This window comes from Haliaeetus albicilla, chromosome 26 (genome assembly GCF_947461875.1).
Source record: "Haliaeetus albicilla chromosome 26, bHalAlb1.1, whole genome shotgun sequence".
Lineage (NCBI taxonomy): Eukaryota > Metazoa > Chordata > Aves > Accipitriformes > Accipitridae > Haliaeetus > Haliaeetus albicilla.
The window spans coordinates 20,315,457-20,338,706 of NC_091508.1; the positions used below are offsets into that span (position 1 = coordinate 20,315,457).

Genomic DNA, 23,250 nt, shown 5'->3' on the forward strand with positions numbered 1-23,250 from the left:
CCAGAGCAGCGGGATGAGCCGGAGTGATTCCCAGGACACCTTTCCCAAACAGGCAAGCCACAGGCTTGCAAGGTGAATAAACATCTCACTCACAAAAAGGCAGCATGAATAAAAGGGACTCCAGTGATGGACAGACTACAAACCTCCCCAACAGTGGCTTTGGCCACTCTGTGCAATAAAATAGTAACAAAAAGGTGCTGTCGGCTTCCCAATGAACTAGATGCTTTGTGCCGATCACAGGGGGAAGAAGCGACCCTGAGATGTCATGCTGAAAGCCCTCCTTCTTCCCACCAGGCACCCAAATTCTCATAAACAGTCTAATTGCTGAGAAAATATGGAAAAATTTTTAGGAAAACTAAAAATCACTCTAATTCTCACCTGAAAAACAGTTGTTTCCAGATCCCCAAAACTTTTCAAAAGTGTAAGCCTGGCCCGAGCAGAGCTGCTAACCCAGCGCCAGAGGGGCTGCACAAGCATCCTCCCTTTGCTGCTCCTCAAACTCCACCCCAGCCTTTGTGGACTTGTCTGCAGTGTCACTTATCTGACAATTAACTCAGGTTAACTTCTAGAGGGGATCAGCAGAACAGCATGAACCCTTTTGTGCACAGTCTCACTTGAAAAGAAAATAGATTTACAATATACAGAATTAAAGCCATTTAACTGAGTCAGAAAGGTTACACCGACTTTTAATGTATTTTAGATAATCTACTTTAAATTCACTTTTATTTCATCCAGATCTGCCTCCCTGAGTATCCTTGTGCAGACAAACCTCGACTCATCTCATTCCTACTATGGAAGATAACCAGGACACAGGCAGTGAGCCCAACCTTTACTCCCTCCAAAGTCTGGGGTCTGGGAGAGAAGTGCCGTACCGCACAGGGAAAGCTGAAGCCCCTCGTCTCAGCCCTGAAAACCATAAACCACAATGCTGAGCTCCCGGCTGGCACAAACAGCATCTCCTGGAGAGAGGGGCAGAGCAGGGAAGGATGAGAGAAAGGAGCAGAGCAGAGGGGGAAGAAACTTAACTGTCATCGCATTTCAAGCTGCAGCCCCTTAAAAAATGGAAGGGTTTTATTAGAAGGTGAAGAGACAATGGCGTATTTATTATTAGAACAAAAGCCACTAATACACCTTGCTTATGTACAAGAGAGAGCAATCACCTGCCCGCCCACGCTGCGCGGCAGCTCCTCGGCTGAGCAGCCACCTTTTCACCCCGTCCTGCCTCCTCGGCTCCGGCTCCGGCCCCAGCACTCCCCAGCAAAGGCAGCTCTGGTCCCTGCAACTGGGCAGGGATGCGGGCAGCACCCCTCACGCCCCACTGCCCCAAGGATTCAGGCTGCACATCCAGTCCCCTTGGCTCTGGGGAAAGGAAGGCAGCCGGCCCCGAGCCCCAGCTCTCCTCGCAGCTCTGCCAGGGTGCTGCGGGATCTCAGTGGCATTGAGCTCATCTGCCTCACACAGATAATTTGAGGCTAGATACTGTCCCTGGGTTTCAAGTCCTCAAAGATGCTTGGATGGAGGAGAGAGCAGCAAAGCATGGCAGCAGCTCAGCTGAGCTTGCACAGAGATCCCAGCAAACTCCCTGCCAGCTCCGTGCCTTCGCTGTCTCCTGATTTTTCTAGGAGGTATTTTGGTAAATGAAGAGTATTAAAAATTCACTTCTTGTCGTGCAGTTCCTATTCAATTTACGGCCATCATTTCCAAGCAAAAAAATAAATAAATCATGCCTTGACTTAAAGCCCCTGGAAGTTACAAAGACAGAAGTAATGACCTGCCAACAGCATGCTTGGCTTCAGGCTGCTTAATAACCACTTGCAAGGCTCAGAGGCATTTCGAGACCAGGGGCTCTGAGCCAGAGTAGAGAGCCGTCAGATTTAGTGCCCTTTAGCCCCTGGTCTTGAAGCACCTCCAAGACGGGGGCAAGGCAGGGGGGTTATAATGAATCAAGCAAGGTAACTGCTTGGGAAGGCTTCCCGAAGTGGCGTTCATCCTCTAAGACATGAGATGCACCACGGTTCCTACCATATTGACAGTGAGAAACTCAACCCCCAAAATAGCCTCATGTGAGAAGGACAGATGGGAGGAGACGAAAAAAGAAAGTAAAGAGGGGGAGAAGGAACGAGCAAGAGGAAGGGGAAAGGGAGAGGAAGATGCACGCGTCCTGCTTGCAAACATGTGCGAGAGGGGAAGGCATGCTCCGTGCCGGGGAAGGGCAGCCCACCTCCCCGGCTGTGGGACGGAGCAGGGATCACCCCAGGGAAGGGATTCCAGCCCCCAGCACCCCCGGTCCGGAGGAAGCTCGGCAAGTTCTGCCGGTGGGCACCAGGAAAAGCCACCGACTGCTCCAGGCACGCGCTGACAGCCGTCTGACGGCTGGAGAAGTGCCACACGAACAAACCCTCCCGCCACCGGCAGCAAAGCATGCCATGCAGGCAGGCAGGCAGCACGCCGGCAGCGTGAGCTCAGCTGCCTCCTCCCCGCCGAGGGGCTCTGGTTTCATCGCAGAGGGAGTTTTTTCTTGGCGTTCCTCTGCAAAACCTACATCGCAAATAAAATACATAGGGTTTAGAAACAAACAAGGTGCAGTGCCAAAAACGCAGCACTGCCCGCTGCAGCCAGATGAGCCGTTCCCAGCCCAATGCCCGGCAGCTCCTGGCACTGCCTGCAATTACCTTCCAGAAAGTTTGGGCTCTCCCAAAGGGGTGGACGCTGCCAAGCCTGGGCACGGGGCTTTGCCCGCTGGGCAAGAAGGTCCTACAGGCGCTGAGGCTGCCCTAACGCACACCTCCCTGCCTTTCCTAATGAGCTAGAAGAGTCCTTGCGGTCCCATCAAGCGGCTGAGCCTTGCAGAGGAAGGACTGTGCGTGAGCTCGGAGATGGGCTGCGAGACCCCGCTCCATCGCGGTCCCGCACGATGCCGACGGCTGGGCTGGCAGCGCTGGCAGCTGGTGCCTGCTCAGAGGGATGCCCGTGCCTGGCATCCTGCTCTCACCGCAAGCAGGAAAGCCTCCACTGGAGGAGGAGGAATGTGCTAATCCCCATGCCCTGATGGGACCTGATTGGGAATGAGGGACCTAAAATAAACAGAGCCCAAGTGCATGTTTCAAGTGTAGGCATCTTTAGGTTAGGCACCTCGTCTGCGTGTCAGCGCCTATATAGGGCACCAAGATTTTCAGCAGCGCTGGCATCTCACCAGCAGCCGTGGGAGGAGCGCTCAGCACTTCCAGAGCTCAGCCTGTTCCCCTCAGACACCCGGTTGCAGTCAGGCTCACGGGGCTGCAAACGCTTTTCTGCCAGAGTGTGCCTGGGGACAGGGATTTGAGGGATGGGGACCACAAACATGGGACCAGCCACCGAAACACAACCAAAGCCCACAGGAGGGAGCTCAGAGCTGAGCCCTGGCTGGGACACAGTGATGTGGGTCTTGTCCCCGTGCAGAAGAGTGGGTACAGAGCAGGGAGGATGAGCAGAGCTCAGGGTCATTCCAGCGCAGCTCTGGGATAAGCACAAGAAACAACCGGGCTCAAGCCCCCACCCTGCAGCCCAGGATGAAATTGCTGGCTGTGTTTATGAACGGCTCTGTTTAGTGCAAAGGATGCCAGCTGTCAGCTCGCTGGGCTGGCAGCCGGGATCTGGGATCGTTTCCCGTTCATCAGGATCAAGCAGTGTGTTTGCATATTGCCCTTATAACCGAGTTCAGCGTTTGAGCACCCTACCCCTTTTTTGCAGCGGTCCTACACTGAAAAACACGCTCAGCATCACACAGCAATGCCCACTGCTACGCGGGAAAGAAATGCCCAGGTTAAAGTGCCACCCCCCCCCCCCAGAGCCGTACAACGGTGCCTGGCAGAACAACCCAAGGAAACTACACCCAAGGCTGCGAGGAGAGGCGATGCCCAGCGGGCATCTTCCCACTGGGACACTGGGCACGGACCCGCAGGCAGGCTGGGTGGTTGGACCCCAACTCCGAGACCAGCCCGCGGTTTGGTTACTGCCGGCGGAATGCTCAGAGGTGCCATGCTCCAGTCTGGGCAACCATCGCAGAGCATCAACACCCTGTCAGCAAACATCCGCGGGGCATAGTGAAGCCTGACATGGACTCAGCGCTCTCCATACAGAGATTCCCACCGCAAGAAATACATCCCCGCGAGGGGCTGCCCAGCCCAGCCGGAGGGAAGGTGGATCAAGGCCAAAGCACTTTGTAAGCGAAACTCTCTGGATCCCCTGGGCTCTCTTTCATGTCTTCTCTGTGAAGGCTCCCTCAGGGACCCTGCCTGCAGCGATGCCGGTTCCTGCCCCCCCCGGACACGCGGCAGTGCCACCTTCACAAATTGGCACAGACGGTCCCGGCTCAGAGGGGAGAAGTGCAGGAGCTAGGTCTGGCACAGATGCAGAAATCCTCCCATAACCAAACCATTCCACTACCCCCAGCCCCAGCACTTCTTAAATTTCTGATATAAACCCTCAGCGGGCAGCCAAGAGAGTAGCGGCAGAAGAATTGAGGCTGGACCATGCGTGTTGGCAGGGGCAGGGGTGGGCAATGCCTGCTCGGGGGAAGTCCTGCCCCAGCATTTCTCCTGCACAAAAGCACCTCGCTGAAAGCTGAAGTGGCATACCAGCATATGCTATTCACTGAAGACAGAGATAGGTCTCCAAAAGCTCTTTGTGGGAAAAAGCTTTTGTTAAAGAAATGTTAAAAAAAAATAAATTAGCTGTTGACTTATTGTCCCCCCGGGAGGGGATTCAGTAATACAGCACAGCAATGGTTCAACAGCAGAAGGAATTGCACTCAGGCACTTGCTGCCATGACCTGCTATGGAGATCATCACCGGGAAACCTGGCCGCAAGGACAGAGTGGTTATAATGGTTTCAATGGCCCGACTGGACCTTCCCACTGGTCAGCGTCAGGCAATGAAAACACATTTAGCGAGATCTGTTTGTTAATGCCTGGCTGCCCCTTGGGGGAATAAACATCAATTGGTCAGAAATTACATTTTCAGACACGTTTGGGTGGCTTCCTCGCTTCCCGAAGTGCTTTATCTCCAAGAAACATTGCATTAAACTCGCCCTAGCAGAGTGCTGCTATTTCTCACTGAGCAGACTGCAGCCACCTTATTGACTGTAACATGGCTGAAGCAAAGTCCCATTTATTCCTGCCAAAAATATCTCAAACCGAGAGACGAGGCGAGGCTGTGGGAGGTGGGACTGAAGGAGAGAAAGGGAGGGAAGGATCTAATTGCTGCCCTCAGCTACCTGACGGGTGAGGTGTAGTCAGCCTCCTCTTGGATGTGTGCAGTAAAAGGACAAGAGGGAACAGGTACAAGATGCAGCAAGGGAAAAATTATTCATCCTGAGAGTGATCAAGCCTGAACCAGGCACCTAGAGAAGCTGAGAAATCTCCACCCTGGGAGATGTTCAAAACTCAGCAGGACTGGTCCTGAGCCAGCTGAGCCAACTTTAAAGTTAGTCCAGCTTTGAGAAGGGGTTGGACCAGAGCCCTCCAGAGGTCCTCTCCAACCTCAACTCTTCTGCAATGCTGATTTTCTTCCCCAAACCTCAGCAGTTCAGATTTCGGCTATCGGCAGCTCAGCAAACATGACTCAAAGAGACAGGGGTGGAAACGCAGGGCAGGGAGGGGACACATAGCACTGCCAGCCTCTGGCCCTTGCAGGGCTTAGGGCAGAGCTTCAAAACCAGATACTTTACGTTTATGTTTGCAGTCCCTTAAAAGTATCAGTTTGCCCCAGGACGGGTAGTGGTCAGAGTTTCCCCTACTTCCAGCAGAGCTGCATAAACAGGACATGACTATCCTGTAAAAATGTTTGTTTGTGTTTTTAAATGCACATCTCTGGTATTACAGAGAGATCACCAGCCCATGAAATGGGATCCAAACACAGATATTTACATGTCCTCACGCCTGCCAGCAGCTTCCTCCCAAACACAGAGCGGCTCCATGGAAAGCACAGCGCAGCATTGGGCTTTTCTGTGACTTTGTTCCCTGTCACACCTTTCTCTTTCAAATTCCCCCCCAACACAAGCTACACGGGACCAACCTGCCTCAGGAAAAGCCCAGCTCGTAGGGGAAAGACTCAACTTTTCATGGCTTGCTCCAGCCTCATGATTGCTGTGTGCCAGGAGAGTTTCAGTGGCCGGACTGCAGGTCTGGCAGCAGAGCTTGCCCTCCCCGGAGCAGCCGGGAGCCTGCCCTGGTCAAATCCCCTGATGTACCAAAGTAGCTCCAAGCATCTTCAGCAGCAGCCACTTCCACATGAGCAGCCTGGACCTGTCCCATCCCACCCACAGCTCTCCACCCACAGGAAAGCATCCTCATCCCAGATGCCCAGGGCCAGCCCTGAACTCCCCTTTTTTCCTCCAGATGTGGAATAATACATGGCTGGGGAGTAGTTTCTCTTCAGATGAATTCAAATCCTTTCCTCCTGTTCTGACTGAGGACCCCTAAAAGTTTTGAGATGCTGCAATGACTAAGAGACAGAGTAAGGAGGTAAATAAAGTAGATGAGAATAAACTTCACTGGCTTCAGTTGCCTAGAGAATTCATTTGCATGCCTGAGAACACCCTGTAACACAACTTCTTCCACCATCACCTGGTAATTTCACTCCCAACTCCCAGTGACAATTGTCACTGCTAACTTGATAACGCTGCTTGTGTCTGGCTTTGGAGGAGATGAAGCATCTCAAACACACTATTCATCATTTCCAAAGCAATCTTTCTGCCTTTGTTGCTTGCACACAGAGTGAAAGAGAAGTGCACAAATCTCAATCTTAATTGCCAACTCAATTGTCAACCAGCAGCGCACAGAGAAGAAGGAAAGCCCAGCAGTTGGGAATTCAGACACTGCAAGTGGCAGCTCTCAGGGCTCTGCCCGCTGCCAAAGGAGCATAGAAGCGTTGCCATCAACTTCTCTACCTCTCAGCAGCAGACCCCAAGGCACCATCACTTCCTTACAACAAGACTGCAGCAAAACACTTGAAATTCCAGCGAAACACAGGGCATTGGGTTCTTTTATAAAGCCCTGAGGCACCCTGCTTGTACTCTGCACGCTTGGCCTTCTGGCAAGGGTCCCCTAAAACACTGTAGCTATGCGATTTTTTGAATTGCTGCCCCCCCAGATTCAATGATGTCTTGCAGCATCCCTCCTTTGTGCCATGCTCCCCCCAAGAGGCAAGGAGGATCAGCTCTGGGATGAAGGTTTGGCTCCCTGGTCCTGGGCAGGAACCCACCAAGCCCCTGAGCGCAAAAGAGGAAAAGCCCCTCTTGGGTGTTTAATTGCAGCTGATTAGCAGTGGTTGGAATGAGTTGCAAGAGTCCCCCAGTTGCAACTAGGAGTCTTTTTCTAGCCCCAGTGCATCTGGACGTGAACATCCTGGCACTGTTATGAGGGGTACACCAACAGTGCCTGGAAGGGCACAGGGAAGGCAGCAAGCTCACTCCAATGGCTTCGCCAACAGTACTGTTGGGGACATGCCTTCAGAGATGTAGGTACCCCCAGAACAGGTCAATCTTTGATGTATCTTTGAAGCAATGAAAGCAAGACACGAAAATAGAGCGAAAGCAGTCTGATTAACACTGGGAGCAGATACAGATTGCTTGTCCAAACATGTGGAGACCACACAAGCTTCAGGGATTTAGTTCCAATGCCCCCACATGATGCCCATTTGCAGCTTTCCACATGTGTAAGCCCTCGCCTCATAAAGTCAGAAGGCACTGACCCACAAGTTCCAAGTGTCTGCTCACCAGAGAGCTGGCATCGGTGCCATCTGGAGAGTTGACACACCACACATCAAACCAAGACATGCACTCTCAGTTCCGCAAGTACGCCAGGACTCTGCATCCCAGACCTGGACACTAAAGTCGGCACGGGGGGAATGACCACGCCAATGCCCCTGCCTTGCTCCCGCAATGCACACCTCCCTCCTCGGCTTCCCCAGTGGGGACCACATCTGCTAATCCTGGTTTGTTGCCATCTTCCCCCCAGCCCACTGGTGAGATACACCAAGATACTGAAGCTGAGGTGGTTAACTCCTTCCAATCTAAAGCCAAACAAGTAAAATTTACCGTCAGCAGCAGCTTTCCCACAGTGCTAATTTGCACTGGAAACCAGAGCTAGATACAGCACCAAATTACATCCTAGAAGATATACAGTACACAATCACAGGTGAGGCAATTTTTGCCAAGAAGGAAGACAGCATGGATAGGCTGAAAGGCTGAATAGATGGGGGGGGGGATAAAACAGAAAATGGAATGAACAGAACAAGAACTAAATTACTGACATATGCATCCTCATCATAACTAGGGGACCTGGCTTCTTCTGAAACACTGTAATTCAAGTGCAATGTAAAGCATTTTTATTCTCCTCAAAACCAGCTCATTTCTTTCTGTACACATCAGCTGTGTGCTTGCAGAAAGAGGCTGCAGCATTTTGTATGGTAGCTTTTTCTTTTTTTTTTTTTTTTTTTGCAGTTGTAGATAAATTATTCCTCAGATGGGGGATTGAGCATCTCTCCTTCCATGCAAACATGGTGCTTATGTACAGTGCATACTGTGGCATTAGCAGTGTAAATAAGCTTTGGTCTTATACTGCACAGATAAGGCGCAATGCAAGTTAACAGTGTTGTGTGGCAGCCCCACAGTCTCAGGGCTGCCATTCAGACATGCTTTTGGCATATAAAAAAACCAAGAAGCACTTATAAAAAATTTAAAGGAACTGGCTTTCTTCTGCTCCAGCTACCTATTTCATAATACAACTTTGGAGCTGGTGTGGCTCTTTAACATCGCTATCAGAAAGATTTGATCCACCACCCCTCCAGCCCATGGTGGCACTAATCCTTTCTCTCTCATTTAAAAGATAAAAGGTGCTGCCTCCCCCACCCACAAAGCCCCACGCATCACTGCAGTCCTGCAATACCTTTGTCCGACATCACTCCCCAAGGATCCCATCCTCCGAGCCGGTAACAAGGGGCTCACCCCATGGACATCTTCTGTCGTGGCTGGTGGGACAGTTTTTACGTGGGAATTGCTCTCTGAAGGGGAATTCTTCAGCTTGGCTCTCGCCATCCCGTGAGCTTTGGCTGCCTCTCCGACTTCCTCCTCTTTTCCCCCTGAACTCTCTCATACATAGCAATCCTCACCGCATTCAGTTTAGAGCTGTCGGCACGTACCATCTCTTCCTTCTTCTCTCTCCCCACTCACGGCTGCTCAGTGGAACAATCCTGTACATTTATTTTGGTAGTGAGGAGAGTCAAGGCAAACTCTCTGGCCTTGCTGCTGCAACGAATTTGGTGCAAAATGACCGAGAAAACATCCACAATGCAGAAATCTCTGAAATGGCTTTGTTTAGTAAATAATGTAATTGCCTTGGCTGCCTCCTTTAAAGAAATGATTGCATTGCTCTTATCACCACAAGCACGGCAGGGGCTGAGGGATTATTTTTTCCCCATCCCTGTTTTTCAGTAGCAACGTGAGGGGGAGGAAGCTATTTTATCTTATTCCTCTGTGTAAAGAGCAGTGTGTGGACTGCATGCCAGGGACTAGACTGAGCGTGCTTGGCTCGCAGACACAAAGCAGCAGAGCAAGGTCCCCTCCTAAATGCACCCGCTGTGAACTGAGCAGAGAGGAACTTGCTGCTCCTTCTCTCTGAGCAGCCACAGGGACTCAATCCCTGCTCGCCTGGCCAGGCTAAAACAGTGCCTGGAGAGGTGCCTGCTACCTGTCCCAGAACAACTCAGCTTTCCCTCTTCAGGTGAGAACAAAAGCTGCTGGTCCTTGAACATGTTTGGCACCGATTTCTCAAGATGTCAAAGAGAAAAGGGAATTCACTGTGGCCAGGGGTGTCCAGAGCAGGAGCTAAACCTGGGAGTCCCCCAGTGCGCAGGTGGGACTGGAAAGGGGGGGTCGTCCATTCCACCCTCTTTTGGGGATGCCACCAGTCCGTAGCCGCTCCAGCTCATGCTTGGTGGCAGCTCCCAACACAGAGCATCTTCAAGCGGACCACGACGGTGCCACAGCGTGCTGGGTCAGAACCGCTCCCCCGGGCACGGGGCTCAGCACCACGGACAGCGGCCCCGCGGCACCGCCCCACGACATGCCAACATCACGCCACGACATGCCAACACTGCCCCACGACATGCCAGCACCGCATGCCAACACTGCCCCATGGTGTGCCAATGCTGCTCCACTGCACACCACTGTTGCATGACAATGCTGCCCCACTGCATACTTTAAATATAAAGACTAAATTCACCGACTGATCACCAGCGAGACATCGCAACATGAAAAGCCAATGCAAATAATTAAACTCACAACAGGATTTCTTTAAAAAGAACATTACGTACAAAACCTCAACATATTAATAGCTGGGAGGGTCTTCCCAGAGTCTGAGAACAGAGAGGTGTGTGAGGGCTGTCTTTGAGTTAAGGGCAAAAGCTGCCCTGAAATGGGAAATCTGGGATCCAAAGTACTTCACTTTCAGAATGAAAAGCTGACATTTTCCTTTGGCACCAGCTGCGTGCCCTAACCACACTGCACACTTCCATACCCCCACAAGGCTATCGGAGCACCCGGCACCACTGTCCTGCTCCAAACTCTGGGAAGAAAAGGCCAGTCCTTTTTTTTTCCTCTCTTTTATCAGTGTCAGGCATGAGCTCTGCCTGCTGTTCTTCCCCCTAAGATCAGTACCTAACGATGACTTACCCCGTGACACAAAGGTTGTCCCCGTCTGCTCTGGGAAGAGAAACCAAGTCCCCGTTTCCTGTTAACCAAACCCTTGTTTCCCTACTCAGAGCATTATTTATTAATGGGATTTCACCATAAGACATACATTATTTCAGCATTTTAAAATGTAAAATGGGTAAAATCCACAGCCCATTTACTGATGTGCCAGCTTTCAGCATACATTTAATTTCTCCTTTTGCCTCAAAATAATGCATTAGCTCAATGCATTCATTTTCTAATAGTCATTCCTTTCCGCTTCATGGTTTGCTTCAGCCTCAGCTTTAACTTATTGCTCCGTATCTGTTTACTTCAGGGTGTTGCTCTCAAGCCCCAGATATAATTACTGCTGTTAGCCCTCTGGACTGGACTGTGCCCAGCTCAGGGCCTGATGAATCCTCCTGGACAACAGGGGTGGCTGGGACGGGGGCAATCAGGTCTCTCTTTTAGGGAGCTATTTGCAAATTCTACACTATATTGTATTCCTAATTCCAGAAGAACATTAATTTCAGGATTGAGGTTTGATGTGAAAAGTGGTTTATGCTTAAATTATAATCTCAGCTCTAATGCCAACAAGCAGCAGCACTGAACAGAAGAGGTATTAGGGAAAGACCTGGGGAATTTTAACAGAAAATGGAAACTTTCCTGTCATACTTTTGCTGTATAGAAGGTGACAAAAAACACATCAAAGAACCTCTTGAGACACTCAGTTCCTGCCTGCGGGACCCTTTACATGAAGATGCCTTTCCTGTTAAGCACTTAAACGCAAACCAAGACACAAAAAACAGAAGAAAGCGGAGGGTCATGAGAAACTGCAAACAGGGCTGCTGGTTTGAAGAGCCATTTCCCTTCCAAGGGAGAAAAGAGGTCACCTGATGCTGAGGAGAACCCCTCCGAGGCTGAAGAATCCCCCAGAGCTGCTCAGATCCACGTTGGGCTGCTGAAGCAGTTCCTTTGCTGAAGTTCTGTCTGAAAAATATTCCTCTCTCAGGCAACACAATGTGTTCCACACTTCACCTAAGGACCTACAGCCCCGGCAACATCTCTCATTCCAAGCTGGAGCTGTCTGGGTCACTGAGCCACCAGCAATGCAGAAAAAGCACCCTGGTCCTCTCGGCTGGGAGATGGGAAGCCAGGGCACTGACGAGAAAAAAGGAAAAATAAAAGCACTTGAGTGCTGGGTTGTTGGTGGAGTACGTCGCTGTGTGTCAAAGGGTAAAGCATCACACAGAATGGATAAAGCCGCTTTCCTGTAACTCAAAGTGAAGGGCTGTTACTTAGAAAAAGCCGTTTAAGACTAACTGCCTGTGCCTGGTGCTGGTGATACCCGTTCATGGCTGCTCTATGCTTACCCTGAACTCAAATAATGCAACAGGCAAAATGCATCACGCAGCACACCCAGAACACTCATTCTTGCTCAGAAACTGCACGTTCCTAGAAAGAGCCGTGGCTGTAAGTGTAACCTGAAGTACAGCTCGGTGAGCCTGCTCTGCAGGGACACGTTGTCTGTGTTCCACCCATGGTATACAAGGGTAAGCTACACATCAAACACCTTGTTTGTACAGTGCGTTCTCCAAGGGAATCCGAGAGTGAAAACTGACAAAACACAACCCCGGTAACATCAAAGTCCAAATAAGAATTCCTCAGGTCCAGAAATACTTGCTTAGCTAACCGAATGCCAACCATCTGACTGTAAGCCAGGAAATTGATGTTTAATTTTAGTTTGAGAGCCCATTACAAACTGCTGATTTCTCATTTCAATATCTGCATTATGCAGAGACCACTGCTGTGCCAAGGGCTGGAGAGATGGCTGGGAATTGCGGCACAGCAGTTACAGTGGTAATGATATTTCTGAAAATAAGATTTAGAAAGAAGCAGATTCTTCATTAGTTTTAGTTGAATCCACAGCAACTGCATTGTTAAATATTCTCCTTTTATCCAGGTAGCTTTCAGTCCCAACTGCCAAAACTCCTTTTATGCAGCTCTTCAACTTATTTTTAATAAAGCACGACCTGGCCCATTATAACTAGTTGATGGAACAGGAAAGGGTTGGGTTTTTTTCATATTCTTCTGGCAAACAAACCCGCTATGTTGAGATACAACCCAAAAGTGTTAGTGTGTAAAGCCTTCTGTAAGAAAAGCCAGTTTAATATATTTTAAAATCTTGAGAAATCACCCTGAAAGACATCGACTATGCAAAGATACTTCCAAAACCACAAAAGGTAACTTGTGTAGGAGAGGACATTTTGCTAGAAAACGTCTGTGCTCACAACCACGTCAGCATCTCACGAGAAACTTTATCAGCCGCGGCAGAGCTGCTGCTCTGCAGGAGGGACTGCATTCATACAAATACAGGGATAATTCAAGGGACCCTGAGCTGAAAAGTCATTAAGGCTCATTATTATCTCTCTAGTGAACACCCGCTTCTATGGACCCACTGGCGAGCCGCTCTAGGAAAATCACTTTTCCATTTGGGCTATCACCCAGCTCCCGAGGAGCAGCGCCCTGCACGGCCCCTCCGGCTGCTCCTCATCAGGCTGCTTGGTCTTTGTGCTGCCTTTGCAGGGCAGTCCTGACCTCCCTTTACCTAATAGCTCCAAGAAAAAGCAAGATCCCAGCAATTTTACTACCACCACAAACATTTCTTATGTTTCAAGACCCCAACAAATGCCATAGCATGACATTAATGGCTTAATAAACTTTAGAGCATTACTAATACTTTGACAAATGTTACAAACCAGTCTGGCCCAGCCATTTGCTGAAGTGTTTTTCAAGAAGTGCACATGCGCTGGTTTTGCCCTTTAGTCACCGGGGAATGCCCTACATTGTCACCATGCATTTTGCAAAATAGCTTTTCAAAACTGCCAATGTTGTGAGCTTGCCAAGGCTCATGCACAGCCCTGCAAAAACAACTCCATGCCCCTCCGCGAGGCTTCTGCAACCGGGCTAGCACCGAGCTGCATAAAGCAGCACTGTTTAAGCACCAGCAGAAGCACCCCTCTTCACCAGAGTTGGCTGGAAATGTCAGCATTTTTGCAGAAATGTAAAGATTATTTTTTTTCTGTTCATTAATTGTTCTCTTTTTCAATGGGAAGTTAAAATTACAGAAGATGGAGCTTCTGCTTCCTCACTAGAATATTTTTTCCTCTGACATTTGTTTCAGTTAAAATAACAAATTTGCCAATAAGAAAAAAATGCAAAAAAAAAAAAAAAGTTGACGCTCCATCCTCCTTCTGTGCATAGGACATGACCCTTCCATCCCCGTGGGGTGCCAGCCCTGCTCCTCTGCACAGGGATGTGGTGGGAGCACGGACACGCTCAGAGACCCCCGGGAGACCCTCGCCTGCTCTCCTGAACAGCACACTGTGCACAAGAGTGGCCCAAGTAACTCTTTTCCTCACAAGACGGGTCCTTCTGCCCATATTTTTCACTATTGATCAGCAGATGGAGTTGCAGTTAATGAGAGGGTTGAATCCAAAGAGTTTCACTTCCTTTTACAGTCAAAAATACGATACCAATACATTGATTACTTCAGATTGCAGAGATATTAGAACATACAGGAGATGCTTGGGAATCCTCTCTGGACAGCAATGATGTGTATATTTATTAATAAAAGTGCTTAGAAAATACTGTTTGTATTGATCCAGAGTCAATTTAAAAACTTCTTTCCATTTTCTTTCCATTAGCCTGGAGAGGAAGGTCCTCTCTGGCACGTGGCCACCGGCATGCGAGCAGGACCTCGGCACTCAGCTGCTGTGGAGAGCCAGCAGATCTTTCTCAGAGATGAGCTGTGCAATGAAAATCGGGGTTTAATAGACACAGATGATCAAATCCTTCCTGAAGGGGCCGGGGGAAAGCCAGGGATGGATGGTGACTGCTATGTACGTTCACAGAGACGTGCATCCAGGTGACCTGGGGCTTCCCAGAGGCTGCTCCCCACGAGAGAGACGTGGATCCCCCCGAGCGGCCGAGGGCCCGGTGCTGTCTGAGCGCTGCTCCACGCCAGGTTAGGGTCAGGCAAGTCCATAGCAGCACTTTGCAATTCAAAGTACTTGCAAACGTGTCTGTGCTACTGCTCCTGTAGCGCTCTGTATCTGACGGGTCACAGCTCCTGCCTCCCCCTCTCCTGTGGTGCCAACGAGCAGAGGCCCTCAGCAGCAGATCGCCAAAGATAATGGGAAGATTTCCCAGAACTTCAGTTTTCTTTGAGGTGAATCCATGTCTTGGCATCTCCACAAACAGAACCAGTAATGGGCTGTAAGCAGTAGGACAGCGACACGAGAAAGCATCTCAGTGACTCTCCCACCTGCGTTCACAGTGCACAGAGGCATTGTTATTCACCATGTGCATTCCCGTCACACCAAGAGGTCCGAGCCAGAACAAGCCTCTGTCTCCCTGGACTCAGCACAAGAACCCAGCCCTTTTCCTCTGCAAGCCAGCAGTCTGAAGAGGGCCAAGATGCAAGAGGGAGATGTAGAGCAGGACAGAGAAGGACGAAAAAAAAGCCCAACCCCCAGTGACTTTGCAGGAACTTGTAAGAGGTTACAGCCTCTTTGACCCCGCCAGCTAAGAAACTAGAAGCAGTAATTATTTCCATGGAATTTCTCCATGTAGTACGTGGAGTGCACCAAGACCCAGAGGATATTCAGGAGCTGGGAGAGTCTTCCCAAGCAATGGGGCTTTGAGCAGCTGGAGAGGCGAGGTGCAGAGGGAGCAATACACACTGGGGTTAGGGCAACAGCAGCTCCCTGCAGCGCCTGCTCACCCAGATCTAGGGCACCAGTAAGTCAATACTGTGCCCTGTCTTTCACTTACTTCCACTGGTTTCTGTTCCCTCTGCACATTGCCTTGGCACGTTAATGCCTTTGCACCACAGGCACTGACGAGTTCCCCGAGAAGCCGTCAGATGGATCTACACCACTGTGAGTTCTCCTTTGTATCTAGGACTCTCTCCCGATGTTTGTCTTTAAAAAGCAACACCATTCATATGAAAAGTTGATTAATTCCACTTGTTATAATTACTCTCACAAATGAAATCCATCTATTCCCCCCCTGTGAACATGGGGGATAATGGTCCTTACCCTTCATGGTAAAGCATTTCAGTTCCAGGGGTGAGAAGCTCTGTACCAAGCGCTAAGTGTTATTATTAAACTGTCATTAAAAGCATTTCAGGAAAAGTTGGCAAACTGCAGGGATTTCTGTCATCACAGCGGCGGGCTGGGACGGCAGTTGGGCTGAACGGTTACTGCCAAACCCACAACCGTACAGAAGACCTGTCTCCATTCAATGCCACCATTGCAGCCACGTCCACCTTCGACAGGGTGTCACCTCTGAGGATCTCCCTGCTCCCACCACGTCTCCCTGCTCCCTCCCATCTCCCACCATGGCAGGTTGGGGGGGGGGGGCTGCTCCATCCCCCCATGCACTGCTGGAGGGTGCTCAGCACCACGACAAACCAAAGAAACCCAACAGGAGAGAGCTCGGTGCAGGGGAACATCATTATTCACCGACACCACCAGCTGCGGAAACCTTTGGCCAACCGGTGCCGCACCAGAGACCAGGCACTCGAAGGCGCCTGAAAGATTTGCATGACACAGGCAGAAATTAACTGGCTGCATTTTACTCTCTTGCTTCCCCTATTTAGTCTTGGCAGCTGAATCAGGCAGTACAACCGAACGGCACCTGGCAGAAGCTCACTGCCATGCCCACTGTCTCCTCAGCAGAGTTTGGGAGACTTCTCTGATAAACCGGAGCACCGGAGTTTCAGGGCAGAAGGAACATTTTGGAAAGCACAGAGGAGAGCATATTTAGCAGCAGCAAGACAGCTGGAAACAGAAGGAAGCCTTTGAAGAGCTGGGCTGATGGAGAGAGGCGGAAAAATTATGTAAAGTAAGAAAATACATACAGAGCTTGCAGGCAGGCTGCAAGCCCGGAGGGGGACGGTGTGCCTGATACTACAAGAGCCTTTGATTTCTGTCCTCTTCCCCGAGTTCTCTGCATTAACACTTCAAATGTTAACGATTTCAAACCATTAGCATTTAGAAGAGAGGACCCAGGACTTCAGAAACTGCCCAGCAATAGCCAGCCGTGCCCTGTGGCTTCCCTCCCGCCCGGTGCACTGAGCAGTGCCCGCGCCAGCCCCAGCATCCCGCCGATCCCACTGCCAGGGGGCTCGCCCCGATCCCCACGGATGGATGTAGGGGATCTGCAAACAAGTCCCCTCTTGGTTAGCCCAGAGGAGGGACAGCAGGTCCCCTTTGCCAAGTAACTCCCCGACTACCCGGAGAGTCGGCGAGAGCCCTTATATAACTGCGACGCAAGAGCCTCGCGCGCTGAATCCCAGAACTGTCATCGCAGCCTTTGCAAACCCATTTTTACCTCTCTAAGTGTGGCTCATCAGCGACGAACATGAAAGCTGCAAACCCAGTATGTTAACTTGGGACTGCTTAGCAGGGAGAAGAAATAGAGCAGACCCGAGCAGATGCTGAACAAATATCCCTACAAAGCCACGATACCTCCGACAAGTTTCCTATTTCTGTGGCGCATTTTACATGCTTACGAGCAGAGCAATGAGACCCTGAAGCTTTACAGTGACTCATAATCTCTTCCCACTTTGTAACAAAGCTGATGACAGGTTAAAATGGCCAGAGGAAAAAGGGAAGGTATCTGTATACCTGTCACGGCTGCTCACACCAGCAAGGAAATTAAGGGCCCTTGGGTAAAATCTAAATATATATCTGCAAGGGAAGCATGAAAAGTCTCCAGGCACAGCAGAGCAATCAGGCACAGCCGAGTCACTTTTCCAGATGAGTACATAACGGGGTCACTATCTGCTTCCCAAGATTTAATGAGACGAGCGCCGGGGTCCTCACCCCGGCAGAGCTGGCAGCCTGTGCCGGCAGGGACGGGCAGCACTTCCCAGAGCATGAGTCAGCCCCGGCTCTGCGCAGGGAGGCAGAGCAATGCGGTGAGCGGGAAGGCAGGCGGCGATGCTCAGAGAAGGTGGCAGGGCAGGACCCAAGCCCAGCCAGGAGGAGCAGGGGGCTCCTGGGCTCCCCCCGGCACAGGGCTCGGGGCTGGCAGAGCCGCTTTCCCAGGGATGAGCAGGCTGGGTGAGTGCCCTCCACTGCAAGTAGCTGCAGTTTAGTGCCTCCCAGCTGTAACGATCTTTGCACTATAAATGCTTATTACTCTAAGTGTTTGTGCAGTACTTTTCCCCCGTGAATCTGGCAACACCTTGTAAACACCCCTGGGCACCGCTCATGATACCCACAGGAGGAGCAGGAACAGAGAGGTCCCCGTGCCCAAGATGTCGGTCAGGAGGAGGCAATAAACTCATGTCGCGTGGTGTAATTACCGTGGAAATTCTCTAACTTCCCTCCAGCCTTTCTGAGGGCCTGAGCCCCAGGGCTCCCCTCCGAGGCCGGGACTTTCCCCTTCCTGTTCTCCTTCTGCAGGTAGCTGAGCCAAGACCTGGAGAAAGGATAGGGATGCTCTGAGCATCCTCGGCCAGTGGCTAAGGGCAGGATGGACAACAGCAGCGCGCTCACCCCCCAGCTCCTGTGGCACGCTATCCAACAACGCTCCGCTCCGGGGAATACCCTGCTCCCCAGGGATGCGCTCCAGCTTTTCCCAGGGGATGCGACAGGCAGCACGAGCTGAAAAGGCTCCTTCTGCCTCCCCACGCAGCCTCTCGCGAGCTCTTCGAGCGCTCAGTATTTGCAGCCCAGCAGCAAAGTGCCTTCGGGAGCCAGCGACGCTCTGGATGGAGACACACTACGGCGTTTAATGAGCCGGCAGCACAGGCGGCTCGCTCGCTCGCTGCTGCAAAACTCCTCTCTGAGCTCCCCGGCAGAGCTCGCCAGGAAGCAATTTCAGAGTGACTTTCAAAATGCCAAAGTGATTCCTATTTTGCAGTTTTAAAGGACTCGGAGCCTTTTCTGCGTGACATTTTTGCAGCGACTTTGTTACTAAAGTATTAAAATTCTAATGAAACGATCTGTTAAACTGCAAAGCAGTGTTTACTTATTAAATGGCTCTAAGAGTTTCTGCCTAAAACACGGAGAATTTTAGCATCTAAAAACCTTCTTAAAACTTTTTTTCTTTTTTTTTAAAAAGATGAATCTTCAAAGGAGAAACTTAGGCTTTGGTGCTCTCCATCAGCTCTGCCAACTGTGCCTCATGGTAATAAAATCTTCTTCCCTCCCCAGGGTCGCTAGATCGTGCTAGGTGCCATTTGCCAGGCATTTCCCGTTTCTGTCACCATTCATTTCATAATACATTATATAAGACAGAGAAAATGGCAAGTCCGTATAAAGAGAAATTCACAATGTGCTGCAGAAATGAAGCATGAACTCCATGGAGTCTGTGACAGCCTCATCATGGTGTGTGGGAAGGACTAGAACAAGGGGTTGTACCAGACCATTGATCTTCAAGTACGTTTCTTATTTTAACTTCAAGGAGAAAAATTTGCTTACCAATCAATAGCGTGCTGTAGCTGAAAGTTCTGCCATGAGATCGGAGTCCCTGCCAGCCAGGTGATGTGCAATGCCCAAGTCAAAGCTCATGCTGCGCCCAGATGCCGTCGGGGATCTGCCAAACAGGGTCTCTCTGTTTACACATTCAGCCAAAAGCAGGGCTCAGAACCAAGACATTAAAAGGAAAAAAAGGTTTCTTGTGTAATATTTGGGCCATCTGAACCACCACCACGAACAGGCAGCGCATTCCTAAAAGTCCTAAACACGGCAGTTAAGCAATGGCAAAGGTCTTTTACAGTGTCAGGTATCCACCCACTTTGTGTACTCTGAACTAAATGAGTATGGTGGGCAGATGACTGCATTAAACACCTTTTCTCTGATGTAAGAGGCCCCAGGGGCCTCTTCTGCAAAAAAAACCCTAAACTTCTCCCCAGAGGAGACAAACGCTGCCATACACATACAAGAGCTGTGCTGCCTTCTGCTGAGCATGCCCGGTCAAGAGCAAAAGGTGAACTAAAGCCGTGGAAAAGGATCTTAAGTCAGGTTATTATACACTGTTGGTCTTATCTGCTCATCAGCTTCTGGTTCAACTCCCATGACCAAATCATCTGTTGGGAAGGGAATATCCGCTCCAGGAGTCGGTCTGACAGCAGATGCTATTTCATGGATGCCAGGTCTCGACTGCCTCATACATTTACAGTAAAAAGCACACTTCAAAAAAAAAATTCTTGGCCTGTTCTCATCTCTCACATAAAGACACGCAAAAATAAAAAGGGATAGGCTCCAATTTTTTACACAGTGTCTCCTTAAAGACTCAACTGCAAACACCATCCTCTCAATTTATATTCCTTCTGGCCAGGCAGAAGCTTTTAGGAAGAAAGATTGTTTAATAAACAGACATTTGTAACAAGTGTCTGATCTTGCAGCCTCATCATCTGGAACAGAGTCCATTAAACAAAGTGAGAAACTCTCTGATCATTAAGGATGTTTAATGGGATCAAGATTAAATTATATCATGATTGTGTTAATATCTGCACCAGCAGGTCCAGCCATACTGCCTTCTCTCCCTAAGATCTGGTAGTGGGAAACAGGGCAGCTCAGAGGGAAAAAGGCCTTTAAAGGTTTGATAATTGTTCCAACTCTCAAAAGTTGCTCAAGAAAAGCAGCCATCAGGCCCCAAAGCAGATCTCCGCACTCTCCTGCGCCAATATGTGCCTGATCAGCAGCACCTGCTGCGCCTCTCGAGTCATTCTCCTCCAAAAGGGCATGGGGGATCACACTGGCATGAAAAAGCACCTGAAATTCTGGAAAAGGGCACAGGACTCATTCAGACATGCATTTCATCTCAGTCTTTCATAATTCCCTGCCACAGAGCTGACCGTCCCTCCTTTGCCTTCTCCCTCCGGCTGAAAGCCCAGTCCACGTTCCCCTAACTTGCTCCCTCTGAAGCGGTGCAGTCCCTCGGGAGCTCGATAACACACGGGACGACGGCAAAGCAATCCCTGGGGGTGCGAACGCCAACTTCATTCAGCAGGGGAAAGCCATGCCTGGCATAGTGCCATCTGCTTCAGCACGCTTACGTGATGAACAAACTTTGCCCCTCACCTCCAAAGCTGGATGCCTTCCTGCGGCAAAGCGCATCAGCAGCTTCTCTTGGAAAAACCTGCACGTCACAGGCGGAGCAGAAGACACTCTGCCTCCTCTGCATACCAGCACAGGGCTTCCTTCAGCAGCATAACCTTGCTATGCAAATGATGGCTTTGGATTTACTTAATTAACCTTTGGGGCTTAACCTGAACCTGCTGCACAGCTCTGCCAGCCGGGACTCCTTCACAAAGCTGTACAAGGCATGTCCCTGGGTGTTGGAGAGCAAGCTTGGGGGGTTGATGGCTGGGCTTTGCTCTTTTTCATTGTTGTTGGGGGTTTTATTTTAACTCTCACCATTGGGAAGGCATCCATCGTTCGTACATGTGCAACGTGTTTTGCACGTGTCTGTAAGCAGAAATTTTTGTATTGCTGAACCCTGGAAGCTGAACATTTCTTAGCCACAGAGCACTGCTTCCAGCATTAAAACACATTTACAAGTTCCTAGCAAGAAAGAAATATCTCCCATTAGAGGCCATAACAAGAGCTGACTAGAAATTGTTTTTCCTCTCAATTTTAGCAAATAGCTGCTGGCAATAAACCTCTCCATCAGCACTGGGCAGTTCTAAGTGCAGATACAGTGTGGGAAGAATCCAAACAATGTGACAATACTGAGCTTTAAAAGCATTTTGGAGAAAGACGAAAAGGAACAATTGCTGAATGTCAGCTCTGGAAGAGGTTGATGAGATGTAATGGCTCTTCGCGTCACCATCTTTTCACTACATAACATTTTCAGTACCCCAACAGATTACTAACTCCTGCAGCAGAGCCTTCCACCTCATGGCAATCGCTGTACAACAGCTCTGAGATGGCAACATGAGAGACCTCCACTCAGGAATGGGACTATAAAGTCTCTCTCCACATGGGAAAACCTCGTGGTGCTGATTTACCGAGGTGGAACTGATGCCATGGGTACAAGTCTTGAGGAACTTCAGACAAACGGGGAGGAAGGGGTGTAGAGAGAAGACGAACGTCCCCTTTCTTGCTTGCATGCCGGCACGTGGGCGAGCACACTCATGCATGTATGTGTGTGTGAGCGCCTCAGGAAGGGTATGTCCCTGTGCCAGAGAGGTGGAGCTGCTCCGGATGACTAGAAAGACCAATCTCAAGTCATCCAAAGTGGGAACTGAAGTGTCAGAGAAGGCCTTCACTCTCAGCAGTGTGGGTGTAACTGCATCAAACTGTAATGAAGCAAATCCATCTTCCCAATCCAAGCTCAAGAACAGCGACTAAACAGCTTCCTTGAATAAATGTCTTTCCAGAGACTATCTGTAACTTCTTGCTGAGAAATACAGGCACCACCTAATACCCATTTCTCTGCCCTTGAACAAACAATGTGACTGTGCATTATAAATACCAAACTAAATTAGCACACTAGTGTCCATGCCAATTATTTCAATTAAACTCTCTTCTAATAACCAATTACCACCCATTTTATTAAATTAGAAATTTTTCAAACAATACTCCCATATGGACCTATTAGCCTGGATGTAATTATATGCTTCCCACATCGACATGTGGACACCGGGCAAATGAGTTTCTTTCAGTCTCTGCAGCTCTCCCCACTCCCAGTCATCCAACCACATCCATAGCTGGTCTGAAAAGAAAAGTTTTAGACAGTGTTTTAGCTTTGAAAAACTGTATTTACTACCCATCTGCAGGAAACCTTTCTGTTTAAGCTTTTTTGCTCGCATACAAAATAGCACACTGCATGCAATAAGAAGGCCACTGTCGAATTAAATAGCTCTAGGGGATTGATTAAGGCATTCAGAAATAATGCAGTGTGGCTTGGCCAGATGCTTATGTCCTAACGGTAATAGTTATGAGACCAACTCAGCTGAACTAGCAGAAGACTTGAGACAAACTCTAAACCGAAAGCGTTTGGTTCCTCTCTGCCTGCAGCGGGGCACAACCTGCCTAATCTCACCAGTAAAAATAGAGATAACAGATCAGGATCAGCAATAAACAGCAGCGCTGGCTGAGCCCCAGCTACCCAAGCTCTGTCAAAACCCAAGTTACACGAGTCGCGAGGCCAAGCCGCGCTCATCAGACAGAGGCATCTGCATCTCGCCAGAGCTGCTCGTCTGGCGTCGCCCCTGCCTGGTCCCTGCTCAGCGCAGAAGGGGAAGGAGGCGAGATCCTCCCCCCACCCCTGCAGACCGAGGCTCCAGGCTCCAGAGCAGAGGCAGGGAGAAGCTCACAGGCTGCTTCTTGCTAAAATCCAGAGAGAAGCCAAGGGAGAGAAAAAAAAACAGCCAGAAGAGAAGGCAGGAGGTCAGCAGAGGCTGGCAGCCTTTGCCCAGGAGGGATGGCGATGCCCTGCCCGGCCAGTGCCAATGGCTTTTGCCTTCAGCCTCCGCACGTGCGGGTGCAGGATTCCCGCTACTCCAAGGAGCTCTCG

General features: G+C 50.0%; 1 protein-coding gene across 7 annotated transcripts in view; it reads right to left on the reverse strand.

Annotated features, from left to right (window-relative positions):
• Positions 1 to 23,250, reverse strand: part of KCNT1 (potassium sodium-activated channel subfamily T member 1) — a 91,632-nt gene that overhangs the window by 39,733 nt on the left and 28,649 nt on the right. Inside the window, exon 1 of one of the 7 annotated variants that reach the window (XM_069771165.1) lies at positions 8,927 to 9,342. The exons of 5 other annotated variants lie outside the window; for them this stretch is intronic. In XM_069771165.1, coding sequence (XP_069627266.1) covers positions 8,927 to 9,075 — 149 coding nt within the window. In that variant the 5' untranslated portion in view covers positions 9,076 to 9,342. Of the gene's footprint in view, positions 1 to 8,926; positions 9,343 to 23,250 lie in introns of those variants that run through there. One more of the 7 variants, XM_069771167.1, reaches the window with a different exon arrangement.